Below are 24,167 nucleotides of genomic sequence, written 5' to 3' on the forward strand. Positions count from 1 at the left end.
ATGGAAGACTTCTTCAGCGCCGACTGGAGGATCACTTCATCGGATGGAAGATTTCTTCAGCGCCGCTTGGAGGATAACTTCTGCTGCACCGGATCTCCTCTTCGGTTCCATCGCTGCTCGGCTGAGTGAAGACGACTCAAGGTAGGATGATCTTCAGGGGATTAGTGTTAGGTTATTTTAAGGGGGGTTTGGGTTAGATTAGGGGTATGTGGGTAGTGGGTTTTAATGTTGGGGGGGGTTGTATTTTTGTTTTACAGGCAAAAGAGCTGAATTCTTTGGGGCATGCCCCCACAAAAGGCCTGATAAGGTAAAAGAGCTTTGAACTTTTTTAATTTAGAATAGGGTAGGGCATTTTTTTATTTTGGGGGGTTTGTTATTTTATTAGGGGGCTTAGATTAGGTGTAAGTAGCTTAAAATTGTTGTAATATTTTTTTATTTTTTGTAACTTAGCTTTTTTTATTTTTTGTAATTTAGTTAGTTTATGTAATTGTATTTAATTGTAGTTATTTGTAGTTAATTTATTTAATTAATTTAATGATAGTGTAGTGTTAGGTTTAATTGTAACTTAGGTTAGGATTTATTTTACAGGTAATTTTGTATTTCTTTTAGCTAGGTAGTTATTAAATAGTTAATAAATATTTAATAACTATTCTAACTAGCTAAAATAAATACAAAGTTACCTGTAAAATAAATATAAATCCTAAGATAGATACAATGTAATTATTAATTACATTGTAGCTATCTTAGGGTTTATTTTACAGGTAAGTATTTAGTTTTAAATAGGAATAATTTATTTGAGTATAGTGTAGTGTTAGGTGTAATTGTAACTTAGGTTACTTTTTATTTTACATGTTAATTTCTCTTTATTTTAGCTAGGTAAGCTATTAAATAGTTAATAACTATTTAATAGCTATTGTACCTAGTTAAAATAAATTGAAATTTGTCTGCAAAATAAAAATAAATCCTAAGATAGCTACAATATAATTATTATTTATATTGTAGCTATATTAGGGTTTATTTTAAAGGTAAGTATTTAGTTTTAAATAGGCTTAATTTAGTTCATAATAGAAATATTATTTAGATTTATTTAATTAATATTTAAGTTAGGGGGGTGTTAGGGTTAGTGTTAGACTTAGGTTTAGGGGTTAATAATTTTATTACAGTGGCGGCGGTGTAGTGGGGGGCAGGATAGGGGTTAATAAATTTATTATAGGTGGCGACGGTGTAGGGGGGCAGGATAGGGGTTAATAAATTTAATATAGGTTGCGGCGGGGTCAGGGATCGGCGGTTTAGGGGTTAAACTATTTATTTAGTTGCGGCGACGTGCGGGATCAGCAGGATAGGGGTTAATAACTTTATTATAGAGGGCAACGGTATGGGGGGGCAGGATAGGGGTTACTAGGTATAATGTAGGTGGCAGCGGTGTCCAGGAGCGGCGGTTTAGGGGTTAATACATTTATAAGAGTTAATACATTTATAAGAGTTGCGGCGGGGTCTTGGAGTGGCGGTTTAGGGGTTAGTAACTTTATTTAGTTGCGGGGGGCTCCGGGGGCGCCGGTATAGGGGGTAGAACAGTGTAGTTAGTGTGGGTGCTTAGTGACAGGCTAGCAAGAAAGCTGTAAAAAAGCCGAAGAGCAGCGAGATCGGATGAGTGATAACTCTCACAGTCCGCTGCTCATCACCCCGTACTTGGTGCACGGCTTTTTGACAGCTTTTTTGATAACTTAGGCAAATTTTTGCAGGTCCACGGCGGCGATGTGAGGCGAGCTTAGGCGGGCGTATTGGGCCAGCGAAGGCAGGTAAAATAGACACGTTTATAACTACCCCCCATACTGTAGTATACTGTACTATAGAGAGGTCTAACGCCCGCCAAAACCTAATTAGTAAAAATGTAACACAATGTAGAGGTTTCCTATGTGCCTCACACACAGCCCCTCCCCAGTACCTTATATACAGACACTAATATAAAGAGTTCCTTCTGTGTCACACACACACACACACAGCCCCTCCCCAGTACCTTATATACAGACACTAATATAAAGCGTTCCTTCTGTGTCACACACAGCCCCTCCCCAGTACCTTATATACAGACACTAATATAAAGAGTTCCTTCTGTGTCACACACACACACACACAGCCCCTCCCCAGTTCCTTATATACAGACACTAATTTATAGAGTTCCTTCTGTGTCACACACACACACACAGCCCCTCCCCAGTTCCTTATATACAGACACTAATATAAAGAGTTCCTTCTGTGTCACACACAGCCCCTCCTCAGTACCTTATATACAGACACTAATATAAAGAGTTCCTTCTGTGTCACACACACAGAGCCCCTCCCCAGTTCCTTATATACAGACACTAATATAAAGAGTTCCTTCTGTGTCACACACACACAGCCCCTCCCCAGTACCTTATATACAGACACTAATATAAAGAGTTCCTTCTGTGTCACACACACACACACAGCCCCTCCCCAGTTCCTTATATACAGACACTAATATAAAGAGTTCCTTCTGTGTCACACACACGCACAGCCCCTCCCCAGTTCCTTATATACAGACACTAATATAAAGAGTTCCTTCTGTGTCACACACACACACACACACAGCCCCTCCCCAGTTCCTTATATACAGACACTAATATAAAGAGTTCCTTCTGTGTCACACACACACACACAGCCCCTCCCCAGTACCTTATATACAGACACTAATATAAAGAGTTCCTTCTGTGTCACACACAGCCCCTCCCCAGTTCCTTATATACAGACACTAATATAAAGAGTTCCTTCTGTGTCACACACACACACGCAGCCCCTCCCCAGTACCTTATATACAGACACTAATATAAAGAGTTCCTTCTGTGTCACACACACACAGCCCCTCCCCAGTTCCTTATATACAGACACTAATATAAAGAGTTCCTTCTGTGTCACACACACACACACAGCCCCTCCCCAGTACCTTATATACAGACACTAATATAAAGAGTTCCTTCTGTGTCACACACACACAGCCCCTCCCCAGTTCCTTATATACAGACACTAATATAAAGAGTTCCTTCTGTGTCACACACACACACACAGCCCCTCCCCAGTTCCTTATATACAGACACTAATATAAAGAGTTCCTTCTGTGTCACACACACACACACACAGCCCCTCCCCAGTACCTTATATACAGACACTAATATAAAGAGTTCCTTCTGTGTCACACACACACAGCCCCTCCCCAGTTCCTTATATACAGACACTAATATAAAGAGTTCCTTCTGTGTCACACACAGCCTCTCCCCAGTTCCTTATATACAGATATACAAGTGAAACTCAAAAAATTAGAATATCATGCAAAAGTTCATTTCTTTCACTAATGCAACTTAAAAGGTGAAACTAATATATGAGATAGACTCATTACATGCAAAGCAAGATAGTTCAATCTGGGATTTATCATAATTGTGATGATTATGGCTTACAGCTCATGAAAACCCCAAGTCCACAATCTCAGAAAATTAGATTATTACATGCAATCAATAAAACAAGGATTGTACATACCTGTAGAACAATATCGGACCTCTGAAAAGTATAAGCATGCATACTGTATGTACTCAGTACTTGGTTTGGGCCCCTTTTGCAACAATTACTGCCTCAATGCGGTGTGGCATGGAAGCTATCAGCCTGTGGCACTGCTGAAGTGTTATGGAAGACCAGGATGCTTCAATAGCGGCCTTCAGCTGTTCTGCATTGTTCGGTCTCATGTCTCTCATCTTTCTCTTTGCAATGCCCCATAGATTCTCTATGGGGTTCAGGTCAGGCGAGTTTGCTGGCCAATCAAGCACAGTAATCCCACGGCCATTGAACCAGGTTTTGGTGCTTTAGGCAGTGTTGGCAGGTGCCAAGTCCTGCTGGAAAATGAAGTCAGCATCCCCATAGAGCTCGTCTGCGGAAGGAAGCATGAAGTGCTCCTAAATCTCCTGGTAGACGGCTGCGTTGACCCTGGACTTAATGAAGCACAGTGGACCAACACCAGCAGATGACATGGCTCCCCAAATCAACACAGACTGTGGAAACTTCACACTGGACTTCAAGCATCTTGCAGTGTGTGCCTGTCCATCCTTCCTCCATACTCTGGGTCCTTGGTTTCCAAATGAGATGCAAAATTTGCTCTAATTAGAAAAGAGGACTCTGGATCACTGAGCAACAGACCAGGTCTGTTTTTCTTTAGCCCAGGTAAGACGCTTCTGATGTTTGTTGTTCAGGAGTGGCTTGACAAGAGGAATACGACATTTGAATCCCATGTCCAGGATCCATCTGTGTGTGGTGGCTCTTGTGAAAGTACCCAACACTTTTGAATGTCCTTTTCCTGACAATCCTCTCCAGGCTGCAGTCATCACTGCTGCTTGTGCACCTTTTTCTTCCACACTTTTCCCTTCCACATAACTTTCTATTAATGTGCTTTGATACAGCACTTTGGGAACATCCAACTTGTTTTGCAATTACCTTTTGAGGCTTTCCCTCCTTATGGAGGGTGTCAATGATGGTTTTCTGCACAACTGTCAGGTCAGCAGTCTTTCCCATGATTGTGATTCCTACTGAACCAGACTGAGAGACCATTTAAAGGCACAGGAACCCTTTGCAGGTGTTATGGCTTAATTAGCTGATTAGAGTGGGACACTTTGAGCCTAGAATATTGCACCTTTTCACAATATTCTAATTTTCTGAGATTGTGGATTTGGGGTTTTCATGAGCTGTAAACCATAATCATCACAATTATGACAAATCATGGCTTGAACTATCTTGCTTTGCATGTAATGAGTCCATCTCATATATTAGTTTCATCTTTTAAGTTGCATTAGTGAAATAAATGAACTTTTGCACGATAATCTAATTTTTCGAGTTTCACCTGTATAATATTATAGAGAGGACCCCTCTGTCACACACGCAGCCCCCTACCCAGTACCTTATATACAGATATATAATATTATAGAGAGGTTACCTCTGTGTCACACACACACACAAAGCCCCTCCCCAGTTCCTTATATACAGACACTAATATAAAGACTTCCTTCTGTGTCACACACAGCCTCTCCCCAGTTCCTTATATACAGATATATAATATTAGAGAGGTCCCTTCTGTCACACATGCAGCCCCCTACCCAGATTAGGGTTGCCACCCGCCCCGGTTTCACCGGGACAGTCCCGGTCTGAGGCTCTGTGTCCCATGTCCCGGAACTAGCCTCAAATGCCCTGGGCTAAACGCTCCCCTGGCGCAGCAAGCAGCAGTGAGCAGAGTGACTTTAAAAAAACTTTAGCTGGCCAGAGGAGCGCTTAGCCCGGGGTGATAAAAACGGGTAGGTGGAGTCTGCTGCCTGCAGGAGAGACAGTGATTAGTGTGGGACAGTGGGAGGGGGGGAAGTCTGAGGATCGAGGAGGGGAGTCTCAGTCATAACATCAGGTGTTAGAAGTGCGATGGCTGCGCAGCGGGTTGTCTGCCTGCTGAAACATGGCCAGACCACGACCTCCGTCGACTGTAGGTCCACTGCAGCAGCAGTCTTCCTGGAGCCCTTGCCCCGGCCGGCCCTAGGCCAACAATAGAAGTGCAGCCAGTCACAGAGAAACTGTGAGTAATACTTGGCTGTGTCTGCTGTTTTTTTCTAACTGATATGGTCCTTTTTTGTTTGGGGGCTTATGTGTAAATATTATATATATATATATATATATATATATATATATATATATATATATATATAGATATAATATATATAATAAATATATATATATTATGTGTATATATACAGTATATATATATATAATATATATATTATATATATTATATATATATATATTATATAATATAATAAAAATGGATTTCATAACGAATTTGAGGCTGCAAGAAGCCACACCCCAAGCCACGCCCCAAGCCACACCCTGTCCACGCCCACTTAAAAAGTGTCCAGGAATTTTCTGGACAAAAGGTGGCAACCCTAACCCAGATCCTTATTATAGAGAGGTTCCCTCTGTCACACACACACACAGCCCCTCCCCAGTACCTTATGTACAGATATATAATATTATAGAGAGGTCCCCTCTGTCACACACGCAGCCCCCTACCCAGATCCTTATATAATATTATAGAGAGGTTCCCTCTGTCACACACACAGCCCCTCCCCAGTACCTTATATACAGATATATAATATTATAGAGAGGTTCCCTCTGTCACACACACAGCCCCTTCTCCAGTCCCTTATATACAGACACTAATATAAAGAGTTCCTTCTGTGTCACACACAGCCCCTCCCCAGTTCCTTATATAGAGATATATAATATTATAGAGAGGTTCCATCTGTCTCACACACACACTGACCCCTCCCCAGTACCTTATATACAGATTTATAATATTATAGAGAGGTTCCTTCTGCACATACAGCCCCCTCCCCAGTTCCTACAGATTTATATTATAGAGGTTCCCTCTGTCACAGACCCCTCCCCAGTTCCTTATATACAGATTTATATTACATAGGTTCCCTCTGTCATAAACACAGACCCCTCCCCAGTTCCTTATACATATTTATATTATAGAGTTCCCCTCTGTCATACACACAGACCCCTTCCAAGTTCAATATATATATATTTTTATTATAGAGGTTCCCTCTGTCATACACACAGACCCCTTCCAAGTTCAATATATAAATATTTTTATTATAGTGGTTCCCTCTGTCACAGACCCCTCCCCAGTTCCTTATATACAGATTTATATTATATAGGTTCCCTCTGTCATAAACAAAGACCCCTCCCCAGTTCCTTATACATATTTATATTATAGAGTTCTCATCTGTCATACACACAGACCCCTCCCCAGTTCCTTATATACAGATTTTTATTATAGAGTTCCCCTCTGTCACATACAGGATCTGTGTATATATACTGTAGCACAGTGATTTGCAACCTTTTTTTTGCTGTGGCACACTTTTTTACATTAAAAAATCCTGTGGCACACCACCATCCCAAAATTTTACAAAATCACACATTGTAGTCTAATACAGACTGGTTGAAAAACACTGCTGTAGCACATGCCGCACATTAGCTAGTATCTCAGCTCAGCCGTAGCCATGTCTGGAAACAGAAAAAGCAAATGATCTGAAAGTTTCTTATTGCTCAGCACAGCAGTTCCATAAGATATCACAGGGAGTTTACCTAGTTTTCTGTTAACCCTTTAAGATTCAGGCAGCAGTGTCTCCCCCCTCCCCATCAGTTCACAATAAATGAGTATGAGTCAGGTCAGGGCGGCATTTGTATTCAAATGGAGTTTAAATGGATTAGTTAGTACTGTAGCCTGCTTGCTTGCTTGATTTGGTATTAAAGGGACACTGAACCCAAATTTTTTCTCTTGTGATTCAGATAGAGCATGCAATTTTAAGCACCTTTCTAATTTACTCCTATTAGTAAATGTTCTTCATTCTCTTGGTATCTTTATTTGAAAAACAAGAATGTAAGTTTAAATGCCGGCCTATTTTTGGTGAACAACCTCGGTTCTCACTGATTGGTGTATACATTCATCCACCAATAAACATGTGCTGTCCAGGGTAATGGACTTTCTTTTTCAAATAAAGAGAACGAAGAAAAATTAATAATAAGAGTAAATTTAAAAAGTTGCTTATAATTGCATGCTCTATCTGAATCATGAAAGAAAAAAATTGGGTTCAGTGTCCCTTTAACCGTCTGAGTGCTAACGACGGCTCTCCCACCCTGAGGGAGATCTGGGGGCTCCCACCCGCTCCTACCCTGGCGATCATGCCTGTATAGTGACAGGCATCGCCGGGGCTTCACGTTTTACATGGTGATGTCACCGTGCAACTTTATTAACAAAATGACAATGCTAAGTATAGGAAAAGGGGGCATGTTGTTTAGAAGTCTCTATCTCAGGCATCTAAGCAGCTACAGACCCCCAAACCCACCGTTGGAAAGGTAAAAGTCTTGGGGATCTGGGGGGTTGAGAAAAAAAAATTCAAAAATAAAAAAAAACCTTAAAACAGCTTAACACCCAGGTGGGAAAGTGCTTAGCACTCAAAGGGTTAATTAGCGAATCATGCAAGCAAGCAGACTGCAGTACTTACTAATTACATTACACTGACAATTTGAAGACTGTACTCTTCACTTGAACCCTTCAACATCAAATGAAATGTGTCAGACCATCAGACTCAGTATATAAGGCTCTTCTACGTTAGCTACTTATATAATAAGTAGAAGAGCCTTATATACACGGTCTGACACATTTCATTTGATGTCACATGAGTGTGAGTGATTTGACTTGCCTCCGGTCCGTTAGCTGCGCCCAGCTCCTTCAATTGCCGCCTGAGGCGTCGCCTGCCGCCAGTGTCGCCACAAACTGCTCAGCCTCAGCTTGCTGCAATATTTCTGCTGCCTCTAATGTGCACAGTTAAAATTATGTGCGCACGGCGTGTCGGGTCAAGGGTGTGGGTGAAGCTTCAGCTGAGCAGCCAGGAGACAAGGTGGACCGGATCATAATATGTGGACCGGATTTATACACACTGCACACACACCCGGCCGGTCTACATATCCCCGGCCAGTCCACATATTGCAGCAGGGCAGCCAGCACTTCTTTACCAATGCCAGGCCTTTAAGTCAGTCTGGACTCCTCTGTGTGTTGTAAGAAGCCGGGCCCTCGGGAAAGGGACGATTTCCCTGACTTGTCAGTCCACCCCTAATTATCAAATATGCTTTGTTCTATTGATATCTTTTTTTGAAAAGCAGCGCGTACGTTTAGGAGATAGCTCCTTCCTGAAGCACTATATAGCAACACTTTTGCAACAATGTTATCCATTTGCAAGAGCACTAGAGGGCAGCACTATTTCCTGTCATGTAGTACTAATGTTATACAATAGCAAGAACACTAGAGGGCAGCACTATTTCATGTCATGTAGCACTAATGTTATACACTAGCAAGAACACTAGATGGCAGCACTATTTCCTGTCATGTAGCACTAATGTTATACATTAGCAAGAACACTAGATGGCAGCACTATTTCCTGTCATGTAGTACTAATGTTATACATTAGCAAGAGCACTAGATGGCAGCACTATTTCCTGTCATGTAGTACTAATGTTATACACTAGCAAGAGCACTAGAGAGCAGCACTATTTCCTGTCATGTAGCACTAATGTTATACATTTGCAAGAGCACTAGAGGGCAGCACTATTTCCTGTCATGTAGCACTAATGTTATCCATTTGCAAGAACACTAGAGGGCAGCACTATTTCCTGTCATGTAGTACTAATGTTATACATTAGCAAGAGCACTAGATGGCAGCACTATTTCCTGTCATGTAGTACTAATGTTATACATTAGCAGGAGCACTAGAGGGCAGCACTATTTCCTGTCATGTAGTACTAATGTTATACATTAGCAAGAGCACTAGATGGCAGCACTATTTCCTGTCATGTAGTACTAATGTTATACAAGAGCACTAGATGGCAGCACTATTTCCTGTCATGTAGTACTAATGTTATACACTAGCAAGAGCAGTAGAGAGCAGCACTATTTCCTGTCACGTAGTACTAATGTTATACATTAGCAAGAGCACTAGAAGGCAGCACTATTTCCTGTCATGTAGCACTAATGTTATACATTAGCAAGAGCACTAGATGGCAGCACTATTTCCTGTCATGTAGTACTAATGTTATACATTAGCAAGAACACTAGAGGGCAGCACTATTTCCTGTCATGTAGCACTAATGTTATCCATTTGCAAGAGCACTAGAGGGCAGCACTATTTCCTGTCATGTAGCACTAATGTTATCCATTTGCAAGAGCACTAGAGGGCAGCACTATTTCCTGTCATGTAGCACTAATGTTATCTATTTGCAAGAACACTAGGTGACAGCACTATTTCCTGTCATGTAGCACTAATGTTATACATTAGCAAGAGCACTAGAGGGCAGCACTATTTCCTGTCATGTAGTACTAATGTTATACACTAGCAAGAGCACTAGATGGCAGCACTATTTCCTGTCTTGTAGTACTAATGTTATACATTAGCAAGAGCACTAGATGGCAGCGCTACTTCCTGTCATGTAGTACTAATGTTATACACTAGCAAGAGCACTAGATAGCAGCACTATTTCCTGTCATGTAGTACTAATGTTATACATCAGCAAGAGCACAAGATGGCAGCACTATTTCCTGTCACGTAGTACTAATGTTATACATTAGCAATAGCACTAGATGGCAGCACTATTTCCTGTCATTTAGTACTAATGTTATACATTAACAAGAGCATTAGAGGGCAGCACTATTTCCTGTCATGTAGTACTAATGTTATACATTAACAAGAGCATTAGAGGGCAGCACTATTTCCTGTTATGTAGTACTAATGTTATACATTAGCAACAGCACTAGAGGGCAGCACTATTTCCTGTCATGTAGTACTAATGTTATACATTAGCAAGAGCACTAGATGGCAGCACTATTTCCTGTCATGTAGTACTAATGTTATACACTAGCAAGAGCACTAGATAGCAGCACTATTTCCTGTCATGTAGTACTAATGTTATACATCAGCAAGAGCACAAGATGGCAGCACTATTTCCTGTCACGTAGTACTAATGTTATACATTAGCAAGAGCACTAGATGGCAGCACTATTTCCTGTCACGTAGTACTAATCTTATACATTAGCAAGAACACTAGAGGGCAGCACTATTTCCTGTCATGTAGTACTAATGTTATACATTAGCAAGAACACTAGATGGCAGCACTATTTCCTGTCATGTAGTACTAATGTTATACATTAGCAAGAGCACTAGAGGGCAGCACTATTTCCTGTCATGTAGTACTAATGTTATACATTAGCAAGAGCACTAGATGGCAGCGCTACTTCCTGTCATGTAGTACTAATGTTATACATCATCAAGAGCACTAGAGGGCAGCACTATTTCCTGTCATGTAGTACTAATGTTATACATTAGCAAGAGCACTAGATGGCAGCACTATTTCCTGTCATGTAGTACTGATGTTATACATTAGCAAGAGCACTAGAGGGCAGCATTATTTCCTGTCATGTAGTACTGATGTTATACATTAGCAGGAGCACTAGAGGGCAGCACTATTTCCTCTCATGTAGCACTAATGTTATACATTAGCAAGAACACTAGAGGGCAGCACTATTTCCTGTCATGTAGTACTAATGTTATACATTAGCAAGAGCACTAGATGGCAGTGCTATTTCCTGTCATGTAGTACTAATGTTATACATTAGCAAGAGCACTAGATGGCAGCACTATTTCCTGTCATGTAGTACTAATGGTATACATTAGCAAGAGCACTAGATGGCAGCACTATTTCCTGTCTTGTAGTACTAATGTTATACATTAGCAAGAGAACTAGATGGCAGCACTATTTCCTGTAATGTAGTACTAATGTTATACATTAGCAAGAGCATTAGATGGCAGCGCTACTTCCTGTCATGTAGTACTAATGTTATACACTAGCAAGAGCACTAGATAGCAGCACTATTTCCTGTCATGTAGTACTAATGTTATACATCAGCAAGAGCACAAGATGGCAGCACTATTTCCTGTCACGTAGTACTAATGTTATACATTAGCAAGAGCACTAGATGGCAGCACTATTTCCTGTCACGTAGTACTAATCTTATACATTAGCAAGAACACTAGAGGGCAGCACTATTTCCTGTCATGTAGTACTAATGTTATACATTAGCAAGAACACTAGATGGCAGCACTATTTCCTGTCATGTAGTACTAATGTTATACATTAGCAAGAGCACTAGAGGGCAGCACTATTTCCTGTCATGTAGTACTAATGTTATACATTAGCAAGAGCACTAGATGGCAGCGCTACTTCCTGTCATGTAGTACTAATGTTATACATCAGCAAGAGCACTAGAGGGCAGCACTATTTCCTGTCATGTAGTACTAATGTTATACATGAGCAAGAGCAATAGATGGCAGCACTATTTCCTGTCATGCAGTACTAATGTTATACATTAGCAAGAGCACTAGAGGGCAGCACTATTTCCTGTCATGTAGTACTAATGTTATACATTAGCAAGAGCACTAGATGGCAGCGCTACTTCTTGTCATGTAGTACTAATGTTATACACTAGCAAGAGCACTAGATAGCAGCACTACTTCCTGTCATGTAGTACTAATGTTATACATTAGCAAGAGCACTAGATGGCAGCACTATTTCCTGTCATGTAGTACTGATGTTAGACATTAGCAAGAGCACTAGAGGGCAGCACTCTTTCCTGTCATGTAGTACTGATGTTATACATTAGCAGGAGCACTAGAGGGCAGCACTATTTCCTGTCATGTAGTACTGATGTTATACATTAGCAAGAGCACTAGAGGGCAGCACTATTTCCTGTCATGTAGTACTAATGTTATACACTAGCAAGAGCACTAGAGGGCAGCACTATTTCCTGTCATGTAGTACTAATGTTATACACTAGCAAGAGCACTAGAGGGCAGCACTATTTCCTGTCATGTAGTACTAATGTTATACACTAGCAAGAGCACTAGATGGCAGCACTATTTCCTGTCATGTAGTGCTTCTGATGCCTACCTAGGTATCTCTTCAACACACAATATAATGGGAAGAAATCAAATTTGATATTAGAAGTAATTTTGAACTTTTTTAAAATGGTCTGTTCTGTCTGAATCTCGAAAGAACATTTTTTGAACATTTTTCTCTTCAATGTAAATCTGAGAATTGAAAATACACACTGCACACTTCATAAGCCTAAGCCTGACAAATTTCTGTCTCTAACTTGCTGCAGAGGTTATCAGATAAGGAACTGCAAAACAATGCAAGTTTTGTTATCAGACAACTAGATATGCATACACTCTGCATTAAATGGACAGTATACACCAATTTGCATTTAACTGCATGTAATAGCCACTACTATAAAGAATAAGATGCACAGATACTGATCTAAAAATCCGGTATAAAACCATTTAAAAACTTACTTAGAAGCTCCCAGTTTAGAACTGTTAAAAAGGTAGCTGTAACACCCACTGAAAGTGGTTCTAAGGCAAAAAAAAAGCAGACCCCCCCCCCCCATTCCTCTGCAAATGTAAACACTCTTTACACAAACAGGAGCAAGCTGGAGTAGGTATACATCAGTATTCTCCTAAAACATTGGGGCTTGGTTAGGAATCTGAAAATCAGAGCAATGGTATTTAAAAATAAGCAAAACTATACATTAAAAAAAAAAAAAAAAAAAAAAAAAGCTGTATAGGCAATATAAATGGATCATCTACAAAGCATTTATGCAAAGAAAAATCTAGTGTATAATGTCCCTTTAATTCACTGGAAGCCATCTGCAAATTGTCATGTTTATTCAATCAGAAATATTTGAAAAGACAACAGACAAGTATTGTAATTTTATATATTTATGTCTCTTTAAATACTTAACCCTTTGGCTGCTAATCCATTTACCACCTGGGTGCTAATAATTTATTTTATTTTTGAAATTTTTGAATTTTTTTTTTTAACTTTTTTCTTTTTTTACAGACCCCCAAGACTTACACTGTTGGAAAGGTTAGGCAATTACCTTTCCAACAATGGGTCTTGGGGGTCTGTAGCTGCTTAGATGCCTGAGATACAGGCTTCTAAGCAGCATGCCCCCTCCTCCTATATTTAAAATTGTTAAGTATAAATAAAGTTGCGCGGTGACGTCATCACGTAATTGCGTGTGACGTCACCGTGCATCACGTGAAGCCCCGACGATGCCTGTCACTCTACAGGAACGATCGCCGGGGTAGGAGCAGTAATGAGCCCCCAGATCTCCTTCAAGGTGAGAGAGTGCTCATGATGGATCTGAGCCGTCATTAGCACCAGAGTGAGAAACTCTGTGACGGCTCAGAGCCGTCATTAGCACTCAAAGGGTTAAAGGGACAGTCTACACCAGAATTTTTATTGTTTTAAAAGATATATAATCCCTTTATTACCCATTCCCCAGTTTTGCATAACCAACACAGTTATAATAATGTACTTTTTACCTCTGTGATTATCTTGTATCTAAGCCTCTGCAAACTGCCCCTTTATTTCAGTTCTTTTGACAGACTTGCAGTTTAGCCAATCAATGCCTGCTCCCAGATAACTTCACATGCACGAGCACAGTGTTATCTATATGAAACACATGAACTAACACCCTCTAGTGGGGAAAAACTGTTAAAATGCATTCTGAAAAGAGGTGGCCTTCAAGGTCTAAGAAATTAGCATATGAACCTCCTAGGTGAGCTTTCAACTAAGAATACCAAGAGAACAAAGCAAAATTGATGATAAAAGTAAATTGTTTAAAATTACATGCTCTATCTGAATCATGAAAGTTTATTTTGGCCTAGACTGTCCCTTTAATTCCTGCAGAATTTTACACTTCCTCTTTTTCTGCACATATTAGCTAGCAAATGAAACTAACATGATGCAGTTTCTTGTGAATTGTTAATTCAAATCTTTATTTACAACTTTGTACATTTCACATTTATACAGTTCTGACTAATAATGTAGGAGCAATTTGCCTGATTTATCTTTGTTTAATAAAACATAACTCTGTCATCACAACAAAATGCAGATTAACTTACCACAGTCATACAGATGTTTAATTTTCAAAATATCCACATTACTCAAGCCATATGATTGACCAATGGGAACACTTGGGTCAGGTTTCGGTACTATAGTGTCTTGGCCTGGTGTCAGAGAAAATGCATACCTGAAAAAATAACAACATATGTTAACAAGAGCATAATGGTGTATATGTCAACATATTTATCCAGCAACAAGTTAAGAGCAAGTTTTTCTTAAAGGGACAGTCTAGTCAAAATTGAACTTTCATGATTCAGCTACAGCATGCAATTTTTAACAACTTTAAAATGTACTTTTATCATCAAATGTGCTTTTGTTTAGTATTCTTTGTTGAAAGCTAATCCTAGGTAGGCGCATATGCTACTTTCTAAGCCCTTGAAGGCTACCTTTTATCTCAGAGCAGTTTGACATGTTTTTTTCTACTGCTAGGCAGCGCTAGTTCATGTATAGATAACATTGTGCTCACTCCCGTGGAGTTACCTAGGAGTCAGCGCTGATTGGCTAAAATGCACATCTGTCAAAAGAACTAAAATAAGGGGTCAGACTCTGCAGAGGCTTAGATACAAGGTAATCACAGAGGTAAAAAGTGTCTTAATATAACCATGTTGGTTATGCAAAACTGGGGATGGGTAATAAAGGAATTTTCTATATTTTTATACAATAAAAATTCTGGTGTAGACTGTTCCTTTAATTCTTTTTTTTTTTTTTTCTCCTCACTATTAACATATAATTAAAGTTTCTATGATACAATTTTAAAGCATAAAGTATGTTCAATAAATAGTATTTCTGAAAATAATACTTTAATTTTACAAACCAAGCTTTGACAAATTTCATATATGAAATGATACTTTTCTTCTACATAAATGCACACTATACATTTATAAAAAGACGTTTTTGTACGTCAGAAATACCTGACTGAAGTTGAAAACTGTGGACAAATTTGAACAAATCTGTCACTCATGTCATCCTATACTATAAAAGGCCAAGTGTGTTTGTCCGAAGCTGTCATGCGAAGTAGAGACAGCACAAGGACAAACACACCTGGCCTTACAATCCCTAAGTCTCTGCAGTGCGAGCAGAAGTGGGCGTGGTCGGGTGTGGGCGTGGCTGAGTGTGAAGGGGGTGGGGGCTATCGTGAAGGGTCATGAAGGGGGCGTGACCGATCGTGAAGGGGCGGGGTCAGGCGGACCGTGAAAGTCCGTGCAGACTGAGTGCTCAAAACAGCTCAAAAGAGGGGAGAGAGGTGGTAGGGAAAAGATAAGAAAGGTGAGAGAGAGATCAAGAGGGGAGAGAGAGATCAAGAGGGGAGATAAAGAGAGCACAAGAGAGGGAGAGACACAGCAAAAGAGAGGGGGAGGGAGAGCAAAAGAAAGGGGAGAGAGAGATCAAAAGAGAGGGGGGGAGAGAGAGAGGGGGGAAGAGAGAGTGAGGGGGGGAGGAGAGAGAGGGGAGGAGAGAGAGAGAGGGGTGAGAGGGGGGGAGAGGGAGAGAGCGTGGTGAGGGAGAGAACGGGGGGAGGGAGAGAAAGTGGGGCGGAGGGAGAGAAAGAGGGGGGGGAGGGAGAGAAAGAGGTGAGGAGGGAGAGAAAGAGGTGAGGAGGGAGAGAAAGAGGGGGGAGGGAGAGAACGAGATGGGGGAGGGAGAGAACGAGGGGGGGAGGGAGAGAACGAGGGGGGGAGGGAAAGAAAGAGGGGGGGAGGGAGAGAAAGAGGGGGGGAGAGAAAGAGGGGGGAGGGAGAGAAAGAGGGGGGAGGGAGAGAAAGAGGAGGGGAAGGAGAGAAAGAGGGGGGAGGGAGAGAAATAAAGGGGGGAGGGAGAGAAAGAGGGGGGGGAGAAAGAGGGGGGGAGGGAGAGAAAGAGGGGGGAAGGAGAGAAAGAGGGGGAAGGAGAGAAAGAGGGGGTGGAAGGAGAGAAAGGGGGGGGAGAGAAAGAGGGGGGAGGGAGAGAAACAGGGGGGAGGGAGAGAAAGAGGGGGGGAAGGAGAGAAAGAGGGGGGGAGGGAGAGAAAGAGGGGGGGAGGGAGAGAAAGAGGGGGGGAGGGAGAGAAAGAGGAGGGGGAGGGAGAGAAAGAGGGGGGAGGGAGAGAGAAAGGGGGGAGGGAGAGAGAGGGGGGAGGGAGAGAGAAAGGGGGGAGAGAGAGGGGGAGAGAGAGAGGGGGGGAAGAGAGAGAGATGGGGGAGGGAGAGAGGGGGGGAGGGAGAAAGAGAGGAGAGAGGGGGGAGGGAGAGAGAGAGGGGAGAGGGAGAGAGAGAGGAGAGAGAGAGGGGAGAGAGAGAGAGAGAGAGAGAGGGGAGAGAGAGAGAGAGATATAGGGGGAGAGAGAGAGAGAGAGAGAGAGAGAGAGAGGGGAGAGAGAGAGAGGGGGGGAGAGAGAGATAGAGGGGAGAGAGAGAGATAGAGGGGAGAAAGAGAGAGATAGAGGGGAGAGAGAGGGGAGAGGGAGAGAGGGGAGAGGGAGAGAGAGAGAGATTGAGGGGAGAGAGAGAGAGGGGGAGAGAGAGAGAGAGAGAGAGAGAGAGAGGGGAGAGAGAGGGGAGAGAGAGAGTGCAAAAGAGAGGGGGGAGAGAGAGCGCAAAAGAGAGTGGTGAGAGAGAGAGCACAAAAGAGAGGGGTGAGAGAGAGAGAGCACAAAAGAGAGGGGGAGAGGGAGCGCAAAAGAGGGGGGGGGGGAGAGAGCGCAAAAGAGAGGGGGGGAGAGAGAGAGCTCAAAAGAGAGGGGGAGAGAGATAGCTCAAAAGAGAGGGGGAGAGAGAGAGCTCAAAAGAGAGGGGGAAAGAAAGCACAAAAGAGAGGGGGAGAGAGAGAGAGCAAAAGAGAGGGGGAGAGAGAGAACGCAAAAGAGGGGGGAGAGAGAGCGCAAAAGAGAGGGGGGAGAGAGAGAGCTCAAAAGAGAGGGGGAGAGAAAGCACAAAAGAGAGGGGGGAGAGAGAGAGCAAAAGAGAGGGGGAGGGAGGGAGAGAGCGCAAGGAGTGGGAGCGCTGTACCCTGCAAAAAAGGGCCCGTGTGAACGGGCTTTAGGACTAGTTTTAAATAATTAGTAACTTTAAAAGAGACAGTTGATTAATTATTTCTGAACGTCTTTTATAGTGTTTGCAATGACCACAATCTGTCCTAATGCCATACCTGCTTCTTAAATGGGATCGTGGGCTGGAGGGCGTGCCTCGCGTCATAGGCACTCTCCACTGACCCGATCCCATCATTGAAATCACGCAATCATATGAACAATCGCGTGATTTCAATTTCTATTTATTTGTTTACATATAAGACAAATAAGTCCCGTCAGCAAAGGGTAAATACTCCTAAAGCTAAGAAGAGTTAGCTCCCAAAACACAAAATCCTTATCTGCATTTTTACTCTCTTGATTTGTTTCATCTGAAAATCAAATGGGCACAATTTATGGCAACCAAGTTGGTAATTGTGTGAGATGAGCGATTGCATCACAGAAGGAAGGACCTGTTTGTTGACTGATCACTATTTATATTGTGTAGGGGTGTAAAAATGTGATGTGAGCAATTACCCTTCTGTAAATCTTTTTATGGGGCTTCTACAGAGGCATTTATTCTTTTTATTTATATTGGGCCATGTGTTTGTTTGTGGATTTGGTTAATTTTATTAAAGTAAAATAACTTATTACTAATGTTTTAAAGTTAATTGACTAAACAGGTCACAATTATATCTGGCAACATCGCTTCCTAGCATTATACAATATGGCAGCGGTAATGTCAGTATTTTGTGTATGCCCAAAAAAGATTTTACATTCTAATACTTTCGGGGTCTAGATAATAATTGTAAAAGTTTTTTCTTGTGGTTTATCAGGTACTTTTAGCTATGGAATTGGATAAAAATGTTCTTGTAAATGTGTTGGAAATTATCAACAATTTGGATTTTGATCAGTGAAACAGGACTGGCACGTTTGAATCCTGTCAGACATTTTAGAAGTCGTTCAGATTTAAGTTTATGGTAAATCCTGGCATTTTTGAAACGCTAGGATTTACCAGTGCAACAAATAAAGGGGACTTCAGTCATGAAGTATAAAATTCTTTATGCTAAAAGTTCCTTTATTTGTCTGCAGCGTTTACCGTACTGAGCACCCCAGGCCGCTGCAGCAGAATGCTATTTTTTCAATGAGGTCACGTTTCCACCTCTTAGCCAAAAGCTATGCGGCCCAGTTGGCATTATGCCAGATAGCTAGCACGCTATATGCTGCAGACAAATTAAAAAAACTTTCAGCATGAAGTATTTTATACTTCATGACTGAAAGTACCCTTTATTTGTTGAACTAGTAAATCTGAGGCCTAGATTTAGAGTTGGGCGGTAGCCATCAAAACCAGCGTTAGAGGGTCCTAACGCTGGTTTTTGGAGTCAGTCAGGAAAGTCTAACGCTCACTTTGCAGCCGCGACTTTTCCATACCGCAGATCCCCCTACGCCATTTGCGTATCCTATCTTTTCAATGGGATCTTTCTAACACCGGTATTTAGAGTCGTGGCTGAAGTGAGCGTTAGAAATCTAACAACAAAACTCCAGCTGTTAGTGTTTAAAAAACTATCAACTAAATTACGAGTTTTGCGTTATGAGTGAAAAAGCAGCATTGTGGCTCTTTTTCACTACCGCTGCTATTACGAGTCTTGTAGGTATAGCTGTACCGTCACGCAACATAACTACCGCACTTTTTAAAAAGTCCTTTTTCAATGGGCCTTCCACAGCGCCGGTATTACAAGTTTGCCTGTCTGGCCAAAAAGTGAGCGGTACAGCCTATAACTACAAGATCGATACCGTAAACTGAAAGTCAGTAGTTATGGGTTTTACGCTACAAAGCTGTAACATAAAACTCATAACTAAAGATTTACAAAGTACACTAACACCCATAAACTACCTATTAATCCCTAAACCGAGGCCCTCCCGCATCGCAAATACTAAAATAAAATTATTAACCCCTAATCTGCAGCTCCGGACATCGCCGCCACTATAATAAACATATTAACCCCTAAACCACCGCACTCCCGCATCGTAAAAACTAGTTAAAGGGACAGTTCACCCAAAAACTTTCTCCCCTTTAAATTATTCCCAATGATCCTTTTTACCTGCTAGAGTGTATTAAATTGGTTGCAAGTAGCTCCTTTACTCATATTTCAGCATTTGAAATAGCTGATTTAGCTTGTGGTTTCCCAACCTATACTGAAAGTTTTGATACTGGCGTATACACTATTGACAAGCCTAAGTAAACACAGCCAGCAGAAGAGATTACACCCTCAGTGGGGTGCAGGATAGTTAAGTAATAAAATGATAATTTTCCATTGTTCTCTCTATGTATTGAGCTTTGGTGTTCCAGACAAATATAAGATATAGGTCTGTGTACATAAAAGTGATAACATAATGAGATCTGATATTACCTGAAGCTCAACCCATTGTAATAGGGTGTGGTTTAAAAAGCACAAAACCAGCTACTTCATATACACAAATAAACTCGAAAATGCAATTTCTCAAATATTTTATACTCTGCAGTTGGTATAACAAGTCATTTAAAATACATTTATGGAAAAACAATTTTACAGTGTACTGTCCCTTTAAGTATTATTAACCCCTAATCTGCTGCCCCCAATGTTGCCACTACTATACTAAAGTTTTTATCCCCTAAACCTTTGGCCTCCCACATCACTAACACTAAATAAATATATTGACCCCTAACCCTAAGTCTAACCCTAACCCTAACCCTAACACCCCTAACTTTAATATAATTAAAATAAATCTAAATTAAACCTACCATTATTACCTAAATAATACCTATTTAAGAATAAATACTTACCTGTAAAATAAACCCTAAGCTAGCTACAATATAACTTATAGTTATATTGTATCTAGCTTATGTTTTATTCTTATTTCACAGCTAAGTTTGTATTTATTTTAATTAGGTAGAATAGTTAGTAAATAGTTATTAACTATTTACTAGCTACCTAGTTAAAATAAATACAAATTTACCTGTAAAATAAAACCTAACCTGACTTACACTAACAACTAACATTACACTAAAATTAAATAAATTACATTAAATACAATTAACTAAATTACAAAAAATAAACACTAAATTATACAAAATAAAAAAGAAATGATCAAATATTTAAACTAATTACACCTAATCTAATAGCCCTATCAAAATAAAAAAAGCCCCCCAAAATAAAAAAAACCCTAGCCTAAACTAAACTGCCAATAGCCCTTAAAATGGCCTATTGCGGGGCATTGCCCCAAATAAATCAGCTCTTTTACCTGTAACAAAAAATACAAACAACTCCCCAACAGTAAAACCCACCACCCACACAACCAAAACTCTCAAATAAAATCCTATCTAAAAAACCTTAGCACCCCATTGCCCTGAAAAAGGCATTTGGATGGGCATTGCCCTTTAAAGGGCATTCAGCACTTTTTCGTTGCCCAAACCCCTAATCTAAAAATAAAACCCATCCAATAAACCCTTAATAAAACCTAACACTAACCCCAGAAGATCCACTTACAGTTTTTGAAGACCAGACATCCATCCTCATCAAGCTGTGAGAAGTCTTCATCCAAGCGGGCAGAAGTCCTCAACGAAGCCGGGAGAAGTCTTCATCCAAGCGGCAAGAAGTCGTCCTCCAGGCGGGCAGAAGTCTTCATCCAGACGGCATCTTCTATCTTAATTCTTCCGACGCGGAGCGGCTCCATCTTCAAGACATCCAGCGCGGAGCATCCTCTTCTTTTGAATCCTCTTGAAGAATTAAGGTTCCTTTAAATGACATCATCCAAGATAGCGTCCCTTGAATTCCGATTGGCTGATAGAATTCTATCAGCCAATCGGAATTAAAGGGTAAAAAATCCTATTGGCTGATGCAATCAGCCAATAGGATTGAGCTTCAATCCTTTTGGCTGATCCAATCAGTCTATAGGATTGAGCTTGCATTCTATTGGCTGTTCCAATCAGCCAATAGAATGTGAGCTCAATCCTATTGGCTGATTGCATCAGCCAATTGAATTTTTTACCCTTTAATTCCGATTGGCTGATAGAATTCTATCAGCCAATTGGAATTCAAGGGACACCATCTTGGATGACATCATTTAAAGGAACCTTCATTCTTCAAGAGGTTTCGAAAGAAGAGGATGCTCCACGCCAGATGTCTTAAAGATGGAGCCGCTCCGCATCGGAAGGATGAAGATAGAAGATGCCGTCTGGATGAAGACTTCTGCCCGCCTGGAGGATGACTTCTTGCCGCTTGGATGAAGAATTCTCCCGGCTTTATGAGAATGGATGTCCGGTCTTCAAAAACTGTAAGTGGATCTTCGGGGGTTAGTGTTAGGTTTTATTAAGGGTTTATTGGGTGAGTTTTATTTTTAGATTAGGGGTTTGGGCAATGAAAAAGAGCTAAATGCCCTTTTAAGGGCAATGCCCATCCAAATGCTCTTTTCAGGGCAATGGGGAGCTTAGGTTTTTTAGATAGGATTTTATTTGGGGGGTTTGGTTGTGTGGGCGGTGGGTTTTACTGTTGGGGGGTTGTTTGTATTTTTTGTCACAGATAAAAGAGCTGATTTCCTTGGGGCAATGCCCTGCAAAAGGCATTTTTAAGGGTTATTGGCAGTTTAGTTCAGGCTAGGGTTTTTTTTTATTTTGAGTGGGCTTTTTAATTTTGATAGGGCTATTAGATTAGGTGTAATTAGTTTAAATATTTGATCATTTCTTTTTTATTTTGTGTAATGTAGTGTTTATTTTTATTTTTTATTTAGTTAATTGTATTTAATTAATGTAATTTATTTAATTTTAGTGTAATGTAAGGTGTTAGTGTAAGACAGGTTAGGTTTTATTTTACAGGTAACTTTGTATTTATTTTAACTAGGCAGCTCGTAAATAGTTAATAACTATTTACTAACTATTCTACCTAGTTAAAATAAATACAAAGTTAGCTGTGAAATAAAAATAAAACATAAGCTAGATACAATATAACTATAAGTTATATTGTAGCTAGCTTAGGGTTTATTTTACAGGTAAGTATTTATTTAGTTTTAAATAGGAATTATTTAGTTAATGATAGTAATTTTTATTTAGATTTATTTTAATTATATTAAAGTTAGGAGTGTTAGGGTTAGGTTTAGGCTTAGACTTAATATATTTATTTAGTGTTAGTGATGTGGGAGGCCAGAGGTTTAGGGGTTAATAACTTTAGTATAGTGGCGGCGGTGACATTGGGGGCGACAGATTAGGGGTTAATAAATGTATGTAGGTGGCGGCGACATTGGGGATGGCAGAATAGGGGTTAATAAGTGTAGGTAGGTGGCGGGGATGTCAGGGCGGCAAATTGGGGGTTAATAATTGTAATGTAGGTGTCGGCAAAATCGGGGGTGGCAGATTAGGGGTGTTTAGACTCGGGTTTATGTTAGGGTGTTAGGTGTAAACATAAATTTTCTTTCCCAATAGGAATCAATGGGGCTGCATTACGGAGCTTTACGCTCCATTATTGCAGGTGTTAGGCTTTTTTTTAGACGGCTCTCCCCATTGATGTCCATGGGGAAATCATGCAAGAGCACGTAAAACCAGCTCAAAGCAGCGCTGGTATTTGTGTGCGGTATGGAGCTCACCGCTGCAATATTGCCTGCTAACGCCGGGTTTTTGCAAACCTGTATTAGCAGCGCTATTAAAGGTGAGCGGTGGAAATAATGCAAAACTCGTAATCTGGCCGTATAGGAGATACCATTATTTTAAATAATGTCCTAATTATACTATATACACAATTAACAATTCTTAAAAGTGTTAAATGAGCATTATCATTATTGTAATATACATTTATTATGTATTTTGATTCATTTTGCTGTAAAATACATCTGAAAATTTTACTTTTTCTACCTTATCCCAGGGAGGTTTGGGTTAATACTTTTAGCTAATTTATCTTTGAGTTTTTGTTTACCCCCCCACCTCACATTCTCTGGACCCATATGCTTTTTAACATGAATTATCTGTTTTGCATCAACAATTATGCTAGGAAAAGTATACTTTGCAATAGCGATGAACATACAAAGAATTGTAGGTGTCAATTTAATTGTGTATATATAAATAAATAATTATACTTAGCAATTAGATAAAGATTAAACAGGAATATTTTTCTATTTTTTTAAAATGTTAAATAAATTATTACTAAGTAACTTAACTGAATCAGTGCTAAAGCACGTTAAAGGGACACCAAAATTGTTATTGTTTAAAAAGATAGATAACGCCTTTATTATATTTATAACGCCATTCCCCAGCTTTGTACAACCAAAATTGTTATATTAAAATACTTAATAACATCTAAAACTCCAAATCTCTGCCTGTTTTATGTCCCTGCAGGTCACCTTTATCTCAGTCCATTTTATAAGCTTTTCACAGCAAAACAGAACTAGTTAATGTGTACCATACAGATAACACTGTGCTTACTCCTGTGTAGTTACAAATGAGACCACACATTGCTAAAATGCAAGTCATAAACAACCTGAGATAAGGGGCAGTCTGCAGAGGCTTCGATACAAGGTAATCACAGAGGTAAAAAGT

The 24,167-nt window shown here is 40.4% G+C and overlaps 1 protein-coding gene across 1 annotated transcript in view; it reads right to left on the bottom strand.

The window, feature by feature from the left end:
• LOC128656856 (embryonic protein UVS.2) overlaps window positions 1–24,167 on the bottom strand; it is a 169,084-nt gene that overhangs the window by 71,317 nt on the left and 73,600 nt on the right. Inside the window, exon 10 of the mRNA XM_053711022.1 lies at window positions 14,625–14,752. Coding sequence (XP_053566997.1) covers window positions 14,625–14,752 — 128 coding nt within the window. The remainder of the gene's footprint in view (window positions 1–14,624; window positions 14,753–24,167) is intronic.

This window comes from Bombina bombina, chromosome 4, assembly GCF_027579735.1.
Source record: "Bombina bombina isolate aBomBom1 chromosome 4, aBomBom1.pri, whole genome shotgun sequence".
Taxonomy (NCBI): Eukaryota; Metazoa; Chordata; class Amphibia; order Anura; family Bombinatoridae; genus Bombina; species Bombina bombina.